The following is an 18768-nucleotide window of genomic DNA, read 5'->3' as shown; positions in this document are numbered from 1 at the left end:
AGCTGGTTCCCATGGTAGCATCTGGAGTTGCTCATTTGTGACGTCATTCACTGTAAATACGCAGTGAATAGTCTTGCAGTTTCCGGGAATCTAATACCATTTGATCATGTTTTTCAACCAATCAGATTACAGAACACAGTGACTTTTGGTTTACAATTTGTTTTGATATAACTTGCACAATACTCTGTCGCTTTACATTAAGTTATATGGACATTCTTAACAAATAGGTCAATTTGACAGACTCCTGACTTGTACATCGTGATGATTTTCCAGTTACTAGTGACTTGTTCTTAATAAAACATTCAGCTTCACACATTACACCCTTGTGGAAAATCCAACCCAAGTATGTGGTGTGACAAGCAAACACTTTAACCACAGAGCAACCCAGAACAGAAAAGAACACATGGTGCAAGTTTCAAGCTTTTATTAGCTTTCAGTTTTATAGATAGACATCAACAACTAACAGTTTAACAAGTATTCCCTCATTGTGGGGGTTTTCATTGCAGTATAACCTTACCTGACAGTATCAAAATATCTACTGTCTACTCTGCTGACAGTTTGCAACTAATGACTGGATTACAGACAGCAGCTAAATGTGCACTTAAGTCAAGGCAGTAATAAAAGGCAGGTAGTCAGGTCAGTGTTACAAGAAGCTCTTTCATGTTAAGTTAACACATTTTTGTTTCCATGGTAACTGTATGAAATGATTCACAAAAAAACTGTCAGAATACTCAGATTAGGGGACAACCCCACCACCAGTTTCACTGCACCATACAAGTGATTGCATTATTTGTTTATAGGGTCAAATGACGGGAAAATATTCCGTTCACAAAATGATGAGTATGTTGTTTTCCCTAAAAGTATTACTTTTTTCTGTACATGGTATATCAAGTGAAAGCTAAATTATTATTGTAATGATTCCTGCACAATACATTCCATCATGAAACATATATGTTTTCCAAAGCAAATGGATAAAATTAACAGTGAGTTTGTTTTCTTGCCTGGACCCAACAGATGACAACATAAATGTCCATGGATAACTCCTGATATACTGCAGTTTATCTCAACATGTCATATTTTCTTAGCTCACATCACTTGGTTCCTTCAGTTTTATAATGGTGTGAGAATCTACTTATAAATGTCACCATATGCAACACACCAGAAGTTGTTACTCACAAAATTGCATGTTGATATATTTGCTGACAAACTAGTATAACCTTGGACTCACCAAGTAAATAGGACGATTATAAAATCTGTTCATCCGAGGTCATTGGAAGTTACCTGCCCCTCAAATATATTAATGTACACTCTATGTACAATAAATAGTAAAATTTACACTAAAATGTCAAAAATACCATTTTTATCTGTACATGATATGGAATATAGTATTTAGTTATTCTATACATAACATTAATTGCAGTCTCTGTACTTGCTGTAAAACAAATGTACCTAAATTCAGATGTTCTACATAAATTTATATACAAATTCACAGCCATGATAGCCTTCAAATCAAAATGAAAAGATATAAAAGCATAACTGAAATGTAACTAAAAAACTGTTCCTCTTTGTTGCCACTGCTCTGTAAGCATCTTTCACCCTGGTGATGTCACACTGGCTGTTGATATCACAGGGCCAGGATTACTACAACAACCAGTTATTCAGTGGAAATGACTTCCATAGCAACAAGAGTGTAACTAGGAAACCAACTGATGAGTGATCCATGTAAAATGCTGATGCACCATTGAGGATGTTAGTATGGAGTGTCCTATCTGGCAGCACTCCGGGGTCGGCCCACCAGGAAGGGAGTGGTGGCTGTCACTGAAACATCCATCAAAAAATCATGTACATGTGTCTGGTAATCACATGATGTATATCATACATGTGTCTGTTCATGTAATGTTTCATATAGGTGTCTGTTAATTTAATGCATCATATGTGTCTGTTCATATAATGTGTCCTACATGTGTCTGGTAATCATTAATGTATGTCACACATGTGTCTGTTCATTTAATGTGTCACACATGTGTCTGTTCATTTAATGTGTCACACGTCTTTTCATCATGTCATACATGTGTCCATTCACAATCAATCTGTCCTACATGTGTCTGTTCATTTAATGTGTCATAAATGATCATTGTGTACCATATATGCATCATGTGTGTCACACGTGTCTGTTCATTTAATGTGTCATAAATGATCCTCATGTACCATATATGCATCATGTGTGTCATACATGTGTCTGTTCATCTTCTAATGTGTCATAAATGAGTGTGCTCATCATGTCATACAAGTTCATTTAATCAGTGTCAAATGTGCCTTTTCATTATGTCATGTGTCATACATGTGTCTATTAATCATTTAGTGTGTCATACATGTAACTATTCATAAGTATTGCGTCATATGTGCCTGCTCATCATGTAATGTGTAATGTGTAATATATGTGTTACATCTCATTCATGCGTCTGTTCATAATGTAATGTGTCATATGTGTTTATATAATGTGTCACACATGTGTCAGTACATCATACAGAAGATTGACGCCTGACATAAGGTAATGAAATATACACTCCAGTGCCTATCTTACTTTTTTCACTTGATTTCTCTGATCCTGCTGCCTTGGCACTGTACAAAGCTCTGAGAAGAAAACCAGAGGATATGTCAGGATTACAGAATCTCTATTTCATTTATCACACTGAAATTGCTTCATCAAAATGTCAGTTCCACATTGAAACAAGTCAAGTTTATTGCTGCTTCAAAAATGGTTCTCAGGATATATTTCACCACATGCTTGAGTTAACAGTGCATGGCCATACCTGAATGTTCTGCCCTGTGCTAGGTATTTTCTGGCTGTGGCGATCTCATTAGCAAGTCGTCGCAAGTCATCTCCCTCAAACTTTGGGAGGTGGGGGTACTGGAACAGAAGTGATGGAGGAAGAAGTGAAGAACACAAGAGTTCTATGCTACATCAGCAATATGTTAGCTTCACACTGTCTAGAAAATGTGTTAGTGTACATTCACTGTTATGCAGGCCTGCCGAGAACATTATGCACAGACATCACTCAAATATCAAATGTAACACCAGCTTATACTCGTCTGGAACTATCAGGCTGTCTCTTGCAAATGTTTCAGTTTCATTTTGCAGGCCTCAGATAGTGTGTGGGTCTGGGACTAAGTGTGTCTACAATAAACTACCTCTACAATACATTACTGGTCTTTAACATTCAAACATCCAAATAAGTAAATGTGGAAAATCTGATAACTGAAGGAAAAACTGAAAACGGCATTCACAATGGATCATTACCTCTGCATCTTGAAAACCTTCAGACAGAAGTTTGTGAGCAAATAAATGTGCATCAAAGTCTTCATGACATCTGTGGTACCGACCGCCAGTCTCTGTGGCCAGGAGGTGGAGGAAACTGTTGGCCGTGCTGGGGAGGAATACACAGACATGGCTATCATACATATAGGTATCAGGATTCCCCAATTTTTCACTTAATTTTATTTCTTTTCTTTTTTTCACTATTGTCTTTTCAGATGTTTAATGCCTGACTCAGCAATATTTCAGCTACATGATGGCCTGCCAGCGACTGATATCACAAGCAATGATCCACAAAGTAGGTTGGTTGTTTAAGGTCACAATATTCGAACAAACCTGTAGAGGTTGCAGATTCTTTGAATAGAGTCCTCCTTGGGGTACTTATAAGCATTTAAATGTTCTTTAAATTCTCGCGACAGTTGTAACTATATTTTTTTCAATAAAATATATACAAAACAAAAAACATCGTTTTTGTCTTGTGAGACCACCCCTACAGGGCCCCTGGCCCCGTGACAGTCAAGAGCAGGTAACTCTTCAGACTATAGCCTCCAGCAAAACACTTCCGTTCTGTAAGCAATACAGACAGAATGTGGGGAGGTGGGTGGCCTTACCCCAAGGAGGACTCTTTTCAAAGAATCTGTAACCTCTACAGGTTTGTTCGATTCTTTTTCATAGAGATCCTCCTTGGGGTACTTATAAGCATAAGACAGACTCCAAAAGACTGATCTTAGGGAGAGGCATTCTGTCTGCTCATAAACCTGACATAAGATGATAACCTTTATTACATTTACTGAAAGTAACAAGGAATCAAACTTACCTGGTCACGTGACCTTCTATGCCTTGCGGCGGGGGTACGGACCAGGGCCAGGCTATTACACGGTCTAACCCTACATTTCTATGAGAAAGTCGTAGGGTGCTTATAAAAAATGCCCCCTCCCCCCTTTTTTTTTTCACAAAAAACGGGAGTCGAGACAGGCGACCGATATATCAGGGTCCATTCTCGTGCACAGGCCAAGGTGCTAGGGAAGACCTGAAACAGTCTAGACCGGTAAAGCAAAAAATACCATAATACCACCACCATAATAGAGCCCACCACCGGGATAAAAGATGGAAAGTATACAGTAAGACACCACCACCAGTCTACTTGTTGCAGCTACAATGTCAAATGATCGTACGTCAAATGATCGTTCGTCAAATGCAAGGGTAGCTCAATTGGCTAGGGCACTCGTGCCCTGCCCACTGGTGAGAACTGACTGGCCAAACCGAGCACGCTCGCTTGACAGTCTGTCTAACTGGTAATGACGGATGAACGTGCTCGGTCGGCTCCAAATAGCCGCGGAGCAGATCTCCTCAATGGGCAAGGCAGACGCATATGCCTTAGACGTCGCCACAGCCCTAACCGAATGAGCTTTCAAACCCTCAGGGGGTGTACGACCTTTCGAGGTGTATCCCATACAAATGGCAGAGACAAGCCACCTAGATATGGTCTGCTTGTTCGCCGGAAGGCCAGCCTTGCCGCCACCATAACAGCAGAACAATAACGTAACGTGAAAGGTGCTATCTCTCTTAGGACGGTAAGTATCTGGCAATCGAATGCTCACTCTGTCTTTGTGAAACACCGTTAATTCAGGGTTGGCGGACATAGCGTGTATGTCGCCTACCCGCCTGCCAGAGGTTACCGCCACAAGAAAAGCAGTCTTCCATGTCAACAGCTGGAGGGACAGAGCCGACAGGTTGTGAAAAAGAGGACCAGATGGCCAATCAAGAACGACTGGCAAGTCCCACGGGGGACTAATCCGCCGGACAGACGGACAGATTCTGTCCACGCCTACAAGAAAGCGCTGAACTAGAGGGTGCTGCCCCAATAATGCACCATCGACAGGAATGTGGAAGGCAGAGATTGCCGTGGAGTAACCTCTAACTGTAGAAGCGGCCAGACCGGCTTCCAGTTTAGATTGCAGAAACTCCAACACAGATACTAGATCTGCACAAAAGGGATGGAGAATCCCCCTGTCGACACACCAGCGCGCATAACAGGCCCATCTATCCTCATATTGAGCGTTCGTCGAATCCCTCCGCGAAGCCACAATTGTGTCTGCAACTGGTGCAGGAATTCCTCTCGCATGGAGGCGACTCCGGACAGTGGCCAAGCCACCCACTGAATCCTGGGATTGGGGTGTGGCGCTCCGTTCTGGGATAGTTAGTCCGGTCGAAAGGGTAACAGTACAGGAGGCTGAGCCAGAAACCTGAGAATTACCGGAAACAAGCTTTGAGCCGACCAAAGCGGTGCTAGAAGCACAAGTAGCCGAGCCGGTTGTGCGGTCAGCTGCGAGAGGACTCGTGAGATCAGAGGCACTGGCGGGAATGCCCAAAGTACTCTATCTGTCCAATCGAGCAGAAAGGCGTCGTTGGCTATCGCTCTCGGATCCGGTATCCTTGAGCAAAACACAGGAATCTGGTTCGTCACCCCAGAGGCAAACAGATCTACCTGGAACGACCCGAACAACTGGGAAATAATCCCGAATATCCCCCGATGCAGCATCCACTCGTGTGGGGCTAGTATACGTCTTGATAGCGCGTCTGCGCGGACGTTGTCTATGCCCGGGAGATAAACAGGGAGCACCCGAATGTCAAACTGGTCGCACCAAGTCAGAAATTGCCATGCCTCCTGAAGGAGGGACGGAGACACTGTGCCGCCTTGCTTCAGGATATACGTCATAGCGGTCTGGTTGTCCATCTCTAGGCGAACCACTTGACCCCGCACTGACTCCACGAAGCTCTCGAACACCCGGCGGACTGCTCTCAATTCAAACACATTGATGTGTAGGGTAACTTCGTCCTCCCCCCAACGGCCCAAGACCGATAGTTCGCCCAGGACGCCCCCCCAGCCTGTGAGGGAGGCGTCCGTCTGAATCGAGAGGGAAGGTGTCGGTGTCTCTAAGGGGATCCCCCTGGACAGATTTCCGACTTCCGTCCACCACCGCAGGTGAGGAATCAACCAAGAGGGAGTCTCGAGAATAGTCTCGTAGCTCTCCGAATGGGACCACAACTGGGCTAATGCCTGTTGAATGGGTCGCATCCTCAACCTCGCACGCCAGACCACATCCACTGTAGCCGCCATAGTGCCCAGCAAATGAAGCCAAGTTCTTGCTGTGGCTCTGGGGAACTCGAGAAACTGAAATACAGTTCTCTGAACTTTGACGATGCAGTCTGGGGCTAGGGAAACAATCCCCTGAGCCGTATTGAACCGTGCCCCCAAGAACACCAGATCCTGCGTAGGGGTCAGGTCTGATTTCTTGAGATTGATGATCCAGCCGAGCTTCAACAGGATGTCCATCACTTGTTGTGTGGCATCGTGTGATAACAGGAGCCCGAGGGCCCTCAAAAGCCAATCGTCCAGGTACGGATGACAACATCTGCCCTGTGACCTGGCTAGCTGAGCCAGAATCAACATAAGTTTGGTGAACACCCTCGGCACCGTGGAGATGCCGAAGGGTAGAACCCGAAACTGATAACACTTCCCGTCGAACGAAAACCGAAGGTATTTCTTGAACTCGGAGTGTATCGGAACATGGAGGTAAGCGTCCTTGAGATCGATTGACGTGAGCCAATCCCCTGTTTCTACGGAAGAGATCACTGACCGCAGTGTCTCCATCCTGAAGGACGGAACCTCTATGAACTTGTTCAGCCCTTTGAGATTCAAGATCGGTCTGAACCCTCCGTCCTTCTTGGTCATAAGGAAGTACGTGGCAGCCTTGTCCAGTAACGACTGGACCTCGGCACGGAGGACCTCTGCTCTTTCCCGGGAGAACGGCACCAGCGTGTGCCGAATCCCTGAGAAGCATGGAGGGTCTCGCTTCCACTGTGGCATATGGCCATCCCTGACTGTGGACAGGACCCAGGGATTTGAAGTAGCTGCCTGCCATTCCGAAAGGAATAGTGACAGCCTGCCGCCTACAGGGACTTCTGGCGCAAGGCAATGTACCCCCACCGTCGACAGTTCTCCGCCTGCCTGTGTGGGGGACACCAAAGGCTCCGGGCAAAAGTTTAACGGGAAGCCGGGGCCGGCTTCCCTTTGCCCCGAAAAGGCTGCTGTTGCTGCGTGCGACTGCTGCAACGCAGGCCCCTTGCCTTTACCTTTCGCCCTCTTGCTACGTTTGTGCTGCAGTGGAGCAGTCCATTTAGCACTTTCCTTCGCCGGCGCCGAAGGGTAAGCTGAAGCAAGAGTGGGAGGCCGTTGGCGAGACGAGGAGGGTTGCTCTAACAAGGGCTTAGAGTCCTTGAAAGTGCTAACAGCCTCCGCGGCCTCCCGCACAACCTGTAATGCCCCAGGGAAGAGGGAAGATCCCAACCTGTAGGGCAGAGCCAGGAGTGCCTGTTGGGTAGCGGGAGAGTACCTGGCTACGGATAGCCATAGCCGACGCAACCCCATGATGGCCCCCATCATCTGGCTGGCATAGCACCTGATGCTGTCCCTCGCCAGATGAGAGTGCACGTCCGTAAGCTGCCGACCCAACATTGCCGACGGAGAGTCTTCAGCAGTGCTCCCATGATCCAACAGCTGCCCCTGCAAAGCAGAAAGGTAAGCTGAATGGACCACTACTCTCAGCTGCTGGGCCGCACACCTATATTGCTCCTCAAAGGAACGATAGGCGGACCTTAGCACTGGAGCGGCCGTGGAGAAGGGCGGCAGCCGCTGGCCCTGCCTGGCCGAGGCAAAGGAAGAGGAGGAGGATCCCCCCAGGGTGACCGAGGCGTACACACACTCGTCCACCACTGGCGGTTCGAATAGCGAATCCTCATCCAGTTGATACCGGCGGCTTATCTCCAGGAGATCAAAGCGCGACCGGGTACCCGAAAGGAGAGGATTCACTACCTCCCCGACCAGCGATGGGAGCAGACGCAACCTCGCCTCTGCGACCTTAGTAGGCGCGAACGCCTCCCCAGGGAGCCGAAACTCCAAGGGGTCAGGCTCCGACACAGGAATAGAAACCTGAGGTAAGACCTCGGCAATTTTTTCTCTAACCTGTCTGAGGGACGAACCGAACGAGTACGTGACCTCTGACTCGCACTCCTCCCCAATCCCCTCCTCCTCAATATCCATCTCCTCACGCTCCTCAGACAGGGAACCTTCACCGTAAAGCGAACCTGTCGAGGGTGCTACCGAGACGGAACTCGCAGGAGCAGAGAGACTAAGAAGGGCCGAGCCGCTAGGTTCGCCCCTGCCAGAGCCCGAACTAGGTCGCCTGGGCAACTGGGGCAAGCCCCCACCGGAGGGTGACCCGAGAGCCCAGGAAATGGATACGATGTCGATGCCCCCAGCGGCTGGGCAACACTAGGCTGCCTGCCCACTGTGGCACCAGGCGCGCTGACCGAGGTCAAGCCGCCGACACCGGGCGTCGTTGCCCCACTTGCCCCACGGGACAAGCTGGGGTCGACTGCCCTAGGCACATCCGCCTGAACGCCCGAAGCACAGGACGGCTGCCCAGAGGGAGGAGCGTTCTCCGAGCCTAAGCCCGGGCCGCGGCCTCCCTCCACTGAACCACCATGGCCGCTCAATGAAGATCGGGCGTCCCGTTCCTTTCGGAAACCGGACAGCGCCGAATCTATCATTGATTGTACCGAAGACATCTGTTGCTGAAACAAGGCATTAATTGAATCAACAGAGATTAATGGTGCTTGCGAAGTAGGGGTAGGTGCTGAGGATACAACGGCAGAAGAAGGGGAAGGGTCCCTAGACACCCTGGCCTTCTTAACCGAACCCTCCGAAGAAGAGGCTGCGCCTTTCTTTTTGTGGGAGCGCTTAGATGGAGGGTCCTGAGCCCAGATATCCCCCCCCACCGCCTTCAGTAGGTTGGAACAGAACAAGAAGTCCGCGTGTCTAGACTTTCTGGTCTGAGGGGTAAACCCCGCGCACACATCACAAGACTGATCGTCGTGATGACATTCCACTAGGCATCTTAGACATACATCATGCAGGTCTTTAGCCGGAATGGAGGATTTGCATGTTGAGCAGGATTTAAACTGCAAGGCAACAAATAACCTCCTAGTGTTGCATAATAAACAACAATAAAACAAGACACGCATGGGCGCAAAGCTAAAACTAAAACTACGTACATAGCTAAGGTAAAAGCTAAGTGCCACGACACCATAGCTTACGACACATTTTTATAAAAAATAGTAGTAAATATGGAGATAACAAGAATAAAGTACATAAAAGCATAGCTACACAAGCTTACTTTTCTAAAAAAGACCGCCATAAAACTAAAAAGTTTTGGCGGGAAAAAAGGTTTGCCTTCCACCATTACGCTAACCACGTGGCTACCAACAGGGACGGCAAAAGTTACAACAGTTTGACAAGTAAACTGTAAAAAATGATTCCTAATGCGCCCATGCGTCTAATAAAGAAACCATACATACAGTTTGAGCCTCTGAGGTACTCATCTTAGTACTTGTCTATGTCTTTGTAGCAAGAATCTCTGAGAACGCTGAAGCACGTCTGCATAGGCGGGCGACAGAAAAGGAAGTGTTTTGCTGGAGGCTATAGTCTGAAGAGTTACCTGCTCTTGGCTGTCATGGGGCCAGGGGCCCTGTAGGGGTGGTCTCACAAGACAAAAACGATGTTTTTTGTTTTGTAGTAGTATAGGGAATGACAGTCCGAAAACACTTTACATATAGGGTGTGCTAAAGCTAAGCAAAGCTAAGCAAAGCTAAGCAAATTGCTTAGCTTTGCTTAGCTTTGCTTAGCTTTAGCACACCCTATATGTAAAGTGTTTTCGGACTGTCATTCCCTATACTACTTTTGTATATATTTTATTGAAAAAAATATAGTTACAACTGTCGCGAGAATTTAAAGAACATTTAAATGCTTATAAGTACCCCAAGGAGGATCTCTATGAAAAAGAATCCAGCTATTTAATGCAAGATCAGACAATCCAGTGATCAGCATCAAGAGCATCGATGTGTTAACCAAGTCAGTGAGTCTGACCACCCAATCCCTTTAGTCACCTCTTATGACAAGCATGGGTTGTTGAAGACAGGGTAGAATAGGTCTTCAGCAACCCATGCTTGCCACAAGAGGCGACTATGCTTGTTGTAAGAGGGGACTAACAGGATCAGGTGGTATGGCTCACTGACTTGGTTGACACGTCATTGGTTTCCAATTGCTCAGATCGATGCTCATGCTGTTGATCACTGGACTGTCTGGTCCAGACTCGATTATTTGCAGACCACTGCCATGTGGCTGGAATTTGGCTGAGTGCAGCGTAAAACTAAACTCATACACTACTGAAGACCGATTCCAACCCAGATATTCACGGGTCCTAGAAAGTTGGTGTTATGTGACATACACTGAACCAATGAGCCAGGCCAATAAAGACAGTAGGTCACCATTTATAACCAGTATACGATGTTGGGGACACATCCTGACCCGGAATCTATTTTTGGCTCACTCACCTGTCTGAACACTTGAAGGAGATGGTGTTGACCGTAATTTGCCGATCTGAGTTCATTCGCCCGACCTCCTTCAGCACCAGAGCCGTACTGGTGTCAGGTTTCCCATCAGTCAACAGGTACACAGAGTCAATGTCAGGGTCACAGAATGCCAGCTGGAACAAGAGGTCAAGAGGTCATTTGACTGACAACAGTTGAACCGATTCCAATCATCTGAAAACTCAAAATTCGCCTCTTGCTAAGGACAGTTTAATTGTAAGGTACACAGCAACAACAAATCCAGTCTGCTGAAGATTCAACCGTGGCAAATTTCCTGGGTACCACAATCTCCCTTTATCTCAACTATTGATTGATTTTTCTAGGAGGCTCTTACTCTACACATGAAATAAACTGTTTCATAAAGAAAAGAATAAGACGTACCTGGAGGGCTTCCAAGGTACATGTGTTGCCCTCCGCAACCAGTTTGGACGTCCACTTGACTGCATCATGGCAGTTCTCCTCTGTCGGTTCCTGGATGCAGCTCCTCCACTTGGAACACGTCCCAGAAAAACTGATCAGGTTGAACCTAAACATGAAAAAACATCCTGGATTAATACAAAGTAAAACCCAAGGTCTGTGCATGAGCAATATGAGTCTATGCTCAGGAATCAAACACTTGACATAATGGTTCTATGTCTATATACTATAGGAAGTTGAGGGGATCTGTATGTACTCTATATTCAATATGGTCAGTATGGTGAAAATAACACAGGAACCAGCACTATGTTTCCCCATGCAACATCAGAACATATGATCAACTACCCATGATTATGCCAATCCATTGAATGAAATTCCTCTGATAGAATGTGTCAGTGATGAAGAATTATTACACTGTATGTGTGTCATAATGGTGCTGTTAAAATAACACTACATTTCCTAGATCCTATTCTTGCATTTGTTAAAGACACCACGCACTTGAAATAATATCTATGCACACACAGTCAGTACTTCATAATACATGAGTGACTGTCAAAACTGACTTACTTGATCCTGAGTCGATGCAGCTGTTCCCAGATGAGAGCAGCCATCTCCTTCTTCAGTTCATCCATGAAAGGATTCATGGAGCCTGAGGTGTCGATCAGCACCACACAACGCTTCTCGATGATCGACCCGAACACGCGCCGGCTACCTAAATTACATACAGTATCTCGTCAGTGTCAAGTGTACTTGATTGACAGCAGTGACACTGGGTTAACTTACACTGATAATTCCCTCATGATATTGTTTCATTTGGCAAACATATTTGAACACTGATAGAACCGCATGAGAGTGTATGACAAGTGCATGATAGTTAAGGAACAGAACATGATAGCATAAGCGAAAAAATGACACTGTATGACAAGAGTATGACAGTGTATGATTAGCATGTCAGTGTATGGCAAGAATGTAACATTGTATGACAGCATGACATTGTGGGACAAGAACATAACATGGGATATGAACATGACATTGTGGCATAAGAACATGACATTGTAGGACAAGAACATGATACTGTATGACAAGAGCATGACATTGTGGGACAAGAACATGACATTTTAGGACAGGAACATGACACTGCATGACAAGAACATGACAGTGTGTGACAAGAACAAGACAGTGCATGACAAGAACATGGCAGCGTCGGATTCAAGTAAGTCAGTCTGTGACTATGCAACATACCACTGAGAAGCCACTGCAGACGTTTGATGTAACGCCTCAGCACCTTCTCCAGCTGCTCCTCGTAGTCCTTCAGTTCATGTGGCAATAGCTGCAGGTGCTTGATTGTGCCCTTGATGTTGATGGAGGGGAAGATGTCACAGTATCTGCAAATACACAAATACACAACGTCACTGTCAGCATGTGTTTACATTAAAAGAACAGACACATGTATGACACATTATATGATGAACAGACACACGTGATCTATTAGCTTGAATATTACTGGTGTAATACTGTGATACCAGTAGATGTCAGTTTACCTGCTTATTATCTGCTTTCTTAAAATAGGAACATAATGCTGTGAAAGCACTTTAGAGATGAACATGGAAATCTGGATTGCAAAAACGTTACTAGTACCTCCAAAAATGTATCCAGATCCTTCTGTGGGAGTGAAGTGTAATGGTGTTTAATTAAAGACTATAACACAGTACAGTGAGCTAAATGGATCCTCACTCAGACCAGTCCCTGTTTTAACAACACCAGGAAACAACCATCTCTTGGTATGATGTAACTACGGATCAAACCTGTAATCTTCTCCCATTCACTTAGCCAAGGTGGCAGTCTCCAATTGTGCAGATACTGAACCTCATCTAATTGTGGCTGTTATGAATGTCTTAAGTCAAATTACCACAAAGTACTTACTTTGCTGATACATTCTTGTGAAGAGACTTGACAGATTTCTCTTTGTGTTTACAATCTGGGCCTGACACCATCTTGGCAAGGTCTAGCTTCAGTTTCCCCAGACCAAATAAGCGCAGCCACTGAACAGAACAAGGAACATAGTGACAGGAGGACTTGATAATTTATCAATCCACTTGTCAACTCCAATGTCATACACATGTCTCTCAAATTGAAACAAAGTAATCTCGTAGATAGATTTCAGAATGATGGTTTATTGTCAAGAATTGGGTGGTCCTTAATTTCTTTAAGAAGTGTATTTACACAACGCTTTTGTACATACAACGTACCTCCTTAGATGAGATGGCATCCTCATTTTCTGGTATCTGGGTCCGACCAATGTTTTTCCTGTGAACCTTTGTGTTCTGATACTTGGTGTACACAGTGCCTATAACATACAGTCAGATTTAACCTCCCACCAATGATGCACAATATCAGATTCTATCACATAGCAACACTTGACTCCATACATCTAGATGACCTGACCCGACCTGAACCGACCTGACCCGACCTGACCCGACCTGACCCGACCTGACCCGACCTGACCCAGCCTGAACTGACCTAACCTGACCTGACCCAACCTGATTCAACCTGATCCAACCTGTCCTGACCTGACCCAGCCTGACCTGGCCCAAACCCCAAAAGAATTAAAGTAGTCAAATGCAATGGTGGAACCAGATGGGTGTTCAGAGGATGTACAACAATTTTTCAGATACCTTACATCTAAAAATGTATATTTATTGAAATATTTAAAACCATACAGTCTGTCAGTCACAACATGTGACAAACATGTACCTATGGCTTGGATGCCCCAACATTTTTTTCTGAATCAGCTTCTGAACAAATGTCATATTTTGGGACTAATTTCTAGTAATCTAGCAGAAATCATTTCTCAAAAACGTGAATTTCATCTAATTTCATTTCTTTAGTAATCTAACCCATGTACCCAGTCTGTACTGTGACTCACCCATGTCATGCTTGGTGTCCAAGAAAAAGGAGGCAGTCTGTATCTTCCGGGGTGCCGTCTTCACTCTCTGTAGGGGATCTTTAGCCGACATGGGGCGGTCTCGCATTGCTGGATGGGGACAGTTATAATAACGATAATAACAAAATTAATTTATACTCATTTATCATGTGACATATTCCATCCACAAAATGAATACTAATGTCACTCAAGCTGTTATATTCCAGGTCAGTGGATCAGTGACACATTCTCTGCTTCCTGGGGAGTATATATCTTTAATTGAGAGTAAGGTAACTCTAGTGTACCATCACATCACCATTTCATCCACAAGGTAGCCAATCACTAACTGGATGAACAAATGTATGTTTAAACAAGGGAAATCCTATTTTTACGTCATTATTAATCTTTTCAATGATTCCTAGTGCTTGTCTTACCTTGTTAGCATGTTATATGTGTTTTATTTGAGTGAAAATAATTTAATAATCTGATAAATGTTTGCGCTCTGAAGTTTACACAAGAATTCCCTCAAGGATAATAAAGTACTGTCTTTATCATATGACATATGCTTCAGCATTGGAATACCAAAGTCTTAGAAACTCACAGACAATAGATTGGTTACAGATAACAATCAAACAATTATGTTTCATCATCTTCAAGGTGAATAAGTCATAGAATATAGTATAAACATATCTGCATGAACAACTCCTTTCATGAAAAGAACCATCCTCGATATCTCCAGAGTATACTCTCTGATAAGTCTCCACTTTACCCTGAACACATCTACGGCTCTGCCAGATAAATTTATTACCTCCCTTGACTGTCTTTTGATCCAGTCGTTTGTCTACGCTGGGAAGTTGGGCGAACCAATCACAACTCACTTTCGTTTTTTTAATAATCTAACCGATTATACTTGGCAACAGAAACCATGCAGAGGTTCTCTGGAAGAGCTAGAAGGCATTCTTGCGTATATTGTTTTAAAATTTCGGACCTGTCAATTTGTTTGTATGATTTCCCTAAAATCTGGGACGCACTGCGAGCAAACCTTCGCAGTTGCGACCGCTACCTTTGTTGACACTGGCAAGCTCGGTTATAACGGTGGCCTAGCTGATTGGCTACTGTGAGAAGGCGGAGCCAGCAAAGGGTGGTAATAAATTTATCAGGCAGAGCCGTAGATGCGTCCAGGGTATAGTGGAGACTTATCGGAATGTATACCCTGGAGATATCGAGGATGGAAAAGAACATGAACTCACACAATTGAAATCCATACAGGAATGTTACAATGGACATGAAGATAACTTTCATACCAGGAACATTAATTGGGGTGGAATTAGTAACCAGACTTTAACTAATTTATAACGATGAAAGAATGTCTTAAATTTGTACAGAGGTTATTGATTCTTTGAAGAAAGTCCTCCTCAGGGTACAACTGAGGGAGAACTGTACAGGAATACTATTCCAATATTACAACTATTGTAATATCATTGCCAGTGCTTGATATGGACATGCACTCTATGGTGGATCTGGTATATTTCATGGAACAAGTATTCTACAAAACTCATCCTCATTCAAGTTGTCATGGTTACTATGTACTCACATCTGGGTGTTGAGCGCACCTCCCTGGCGCTTGATGCACTTGTAGGGCGCCATTTGATGGCCCTGGTGGAGCTTGGGGACGCTTGTCTGGTGCTGGGTGATGCCTCCCGGCTGTCCTTCTGTCCTTCAGTGATCTGTGCAACAGTCACACACAGCGTGTAACCATGGTAATTGTGTTACTGTGCTATATGTTACACTCCTACACAGGAAGATGAAAAAACTATACAGTGCTATTGCTGATATATCTGTCTAGTCTTCGTGTGGTAGACATATGGCAACCAACCTGTTTAGTCCTGAGTCGAGAGGAAGAGGGTCTGGGTGGAGGAGGAGGGAGAGCCTTGATGCTGTACTCTCCACTGTAGTAGTCTGAGTCTGGTGGGGCCAAGGCCTTGATCTGCTCCATGTATGGATGTTGCTGCAAGGTAAGGAATCTGAATGAAAAAGCCAGCTTGCATGTTGTTTGGTAGCAATATCACAAATGCTACAAATTCAGGATTGCAGTGTTGTGTCCATGTGGAATGTTTGGTTTGCTGGTGTGTTTTACAGACATTCAAACTAACCACACCTGAATCACATTGAACTTTCCTCACATCCAGTCAACATGTCAAAATGCTTCTGAAATACTGTTTAAGGCAGTGAAAAACAAAACCCACTCACTCACTCATCCATCAGCTCTTACTGAGGACCAGACTTGGAATCAATATGGCTACCATCCACACAAAGCAATGAAGCAGACATATGAAAAGATAATCCTGCTCACACTCTGACGTAAAATGTCCAACAACTTACAAATCTGTTTCTGTACTTCTTCTTGACATTGTCCACCAGCATGGCACATTTACGGGAGAAGTTTAGCGCTTTGTCCACCTCGGAGTTGACAAGTTGTATATCATCACTCTCTATGATACCTGGAACCATTACGTCAATCTTATCATACATCAACAAACACGTAGTGTCAGTCTTACTCTGATCCTCACTGTTTCTCCAGCTTCCAAGTCTATTGTACAAAAGCAAATACTGTTTAAAGCACTACATGAATGATGCATCTCTGAAGTGTGAGATGATGATGATGATGATTTTACAGAGAAGCATGTACAATGTGAATGACCCCCCCTAAAATTTATGTAAGGGGTCATGACTGTAGTAAAGGTGTGCAAACAAATATTCAGAGAATCCCCAAAGTGTAGAGACTTCACAATGTTTTCAGCAGGAGCTAATGTTGCACATAGTCAGAATGTAGTAGTCAAATGGTCAGCATCTCACCTGTTTCCCTGAACCAATGGAAGCGGCCTCTGCTGCAGTGTGCCATTGTCCGCAGACATTCTGCTGTGCGTGTGATGTTGGCATAGCGACCTGGAATGGCCCCATTCACGTCATAATCATCAACATTGAACAGGATGCTGTGTAGTCTGAAATCCCGTCCAATGGTAGCCTCCTCTATGAAAGAGGAGACAACAGCTCCTTGCTGGTCTGGCACACCACTAGTAAATAAATACAAGCCCTGCACACCTGTGAAAAAACATCAATACTCACTTAAACTGCACTATGCAAATGCTTCAGATCAAATCTAAACTGACATTAAAACATAAAGATAAAACAGCACCATTTGAAAGCCATGTATACATTTATCACCAAGCAAGTGCAGATAAAACCGACTCACGGACGCCATGCTTGTCTTCCTCTTCATTCTCCACTGCCATTCGGAATGCAGACATAAAGTTCCGACTGCCACCACACTGCAGCTCTAATACCCAGCTGACAACAGCAATACACACTGTCACACAGGATCATGAAGATATGTACACATTTTTAAGCTTTAATGGAAAAATATTGGTCATTTTACTTGCAGAAATTCTGCCATTTAACATACAGGCTTGTTGACTAATGTGACATAGATTTTAGGACTATTATGAATACTGACCATTAAATGCTGAAAGACTAAAAGTGCACAGTTATTTCCTTGTGCTCCACTCTTTAAACACTGTTTGACCTAGAACATTCTTCAGTTATCGTCAAGGTTACAGAAAGAGGTTAAGGGACAGGGATATGTGGCAATGAATGGTGTTCGATATAATACAGCTAGTGAAAAGATTCAAAGAAGGTTAAAATCTAATTAAGTTACTACAACATCTATGTGTGACATACTTCCAAGCATCCTGGAGGTTCAGGGCTGTGGGTTTCACCATTGTGGGCTTCCAGCGCCGAGCTTCACTCCCAAATCTGTACGCAAAACCACAGAATGTGAAAATCAGATCAATCCCTAGTTCTACATATATGAGTTTTATCGTAATCTCATATATGAAAAAGTGCATAAGAGTATTTTACGAGTACAATGTTCAAACTATCACTATATCTCCTTGGCAATATCAGGAAATCAATTCAATTTCAAAGACATATGTTCATGATATAATGAAAACCGTGTATCAACTGAAGCCTCTAGCTATATACATCAACACAAAGGACATGAACCTCCATCTGATACACATAGTGCAACATGACGTACGCGATGATGTTGAAGTAGTCCTTGTTGGCCATCTGCTGCTCCATGACAAGACGCAGTGTATGCTGGATGTGAATCAGGTAGTTGACGTTGGAGACCGAAGTGTCAATCAGGAACACCACACTGGTACAACAAACACTAAATGTTAGATCTTAGACAGAAGTAGAAGTGATGGAGCAGCTAGCAGCCGAGACATTGCCATGAGTTATTGTTGTTGCATGCCACAGTCAATGATAATATGAATAACATGCCCCAAAACATGTAATAAACTGTGGTTGATCATATGAGTAACATCCCTCTTACAAGCAGCAGCAGAGTACTAAGGGACATATTTATCATGAGTCCTACAGTACAAACATAACCATTCACTGGCCATGAGAAAACATGATCAACCTACTGTGCAATGTACAATGAAAGTTTTACTAACTTCTAAACAACTAAACAGCATGAGAAATCATATGCAAGAGCAAATATATACAAGTTATCTCCCCTGGTCACTCAATCGTTACAGATGATATTGTCCTATAC

At 44.2% G+C, this 18768-nt stretch overlaps 1 protein-coding gene across 1 annotated transcript in view; it reads right to left on the bottom strand.

The window, feature by feature from the left end:
• Positions 1-407: 407 nt before the first annotated feature.
• Positions 408-18768, bottom strand: part of LOC137283665 (von Willebrand factor A domain-containing protein 3A-like) — a 28045-nt gene continuing 9684 nt past the window's right edge. Inside the window, exons 16-33 of the mRNA XM_067815298.1 lie at positions 18244-18363; positions 17886-17960; positions 17401-17495; positions 17004-17249; positions 16530-16648; positions 16024-16155; positions 15742-15874; positions 14151-14258; positions 13474-13571; positions 13148-13266; positions 12467-12609; positions 11792-11936; positions 11189-11333; positions 10772-10923; positions 3302-3428; positions 2814-2911; positions 2585-2634; positions 408-1818 (exon numbers count right to left, since the gene is read on the bottom strand). Of these exons, the coding sequence (XP_067671399.1) occupies positions 1766-1818; positions 2585-2634; positions 2814-2911; positions 3302-3428; positions 10772-10923; positions 11189-11333; positions 11792-11936; positions 12467-12609; positions 13148-13266; positions 13474-13571; positions 14151-14258; positions 15742-15874; positions 16024-16155; positions 16530-16648; positions 17004-17249; positions 17401-17495; positions 17886-17960; positions 18244-18363 (2158 nt within the window). The 3' untranslated portion in view covers positions 408-1765. The remainder of the gene's footprint in view (positions 1819-2584; positions 2635-2813; positions 2912-3301; positions 3429-10771; positions 10924-11188; positions 11334-11791; positions 11937-12466; positions 12610-13147; positions 13267-13473; positions 13572-14150; positions 14259-15741; positions 15875-16023; positions 16156-16529; positions 16649-17003; positions 17250-17400; positions 17496-17885; positions 17961-18243; positions 18364-18768) is intronic.

Source organism: Haliotis asinina, chromosome 5 (genome assembly GCF_037392515.1).
Source record: "Haliotis asinina isolate JCU_RB_2024 chromosome 5, JCU_Hal_asi_v2, whole genome shotgun sequence".
Taxonomy (NCBI): Eukaryota; Metazoa; Mollusca; class Gastropoda; order Lepetellida; family Haliotidae; genus Haliotis; species Haliotis asinina.
The sequence above is the reverse complement of the archived record's forward strand: the minus strand, read 5'-3'. Positions and strand labels throughout refer to the sequence as shown.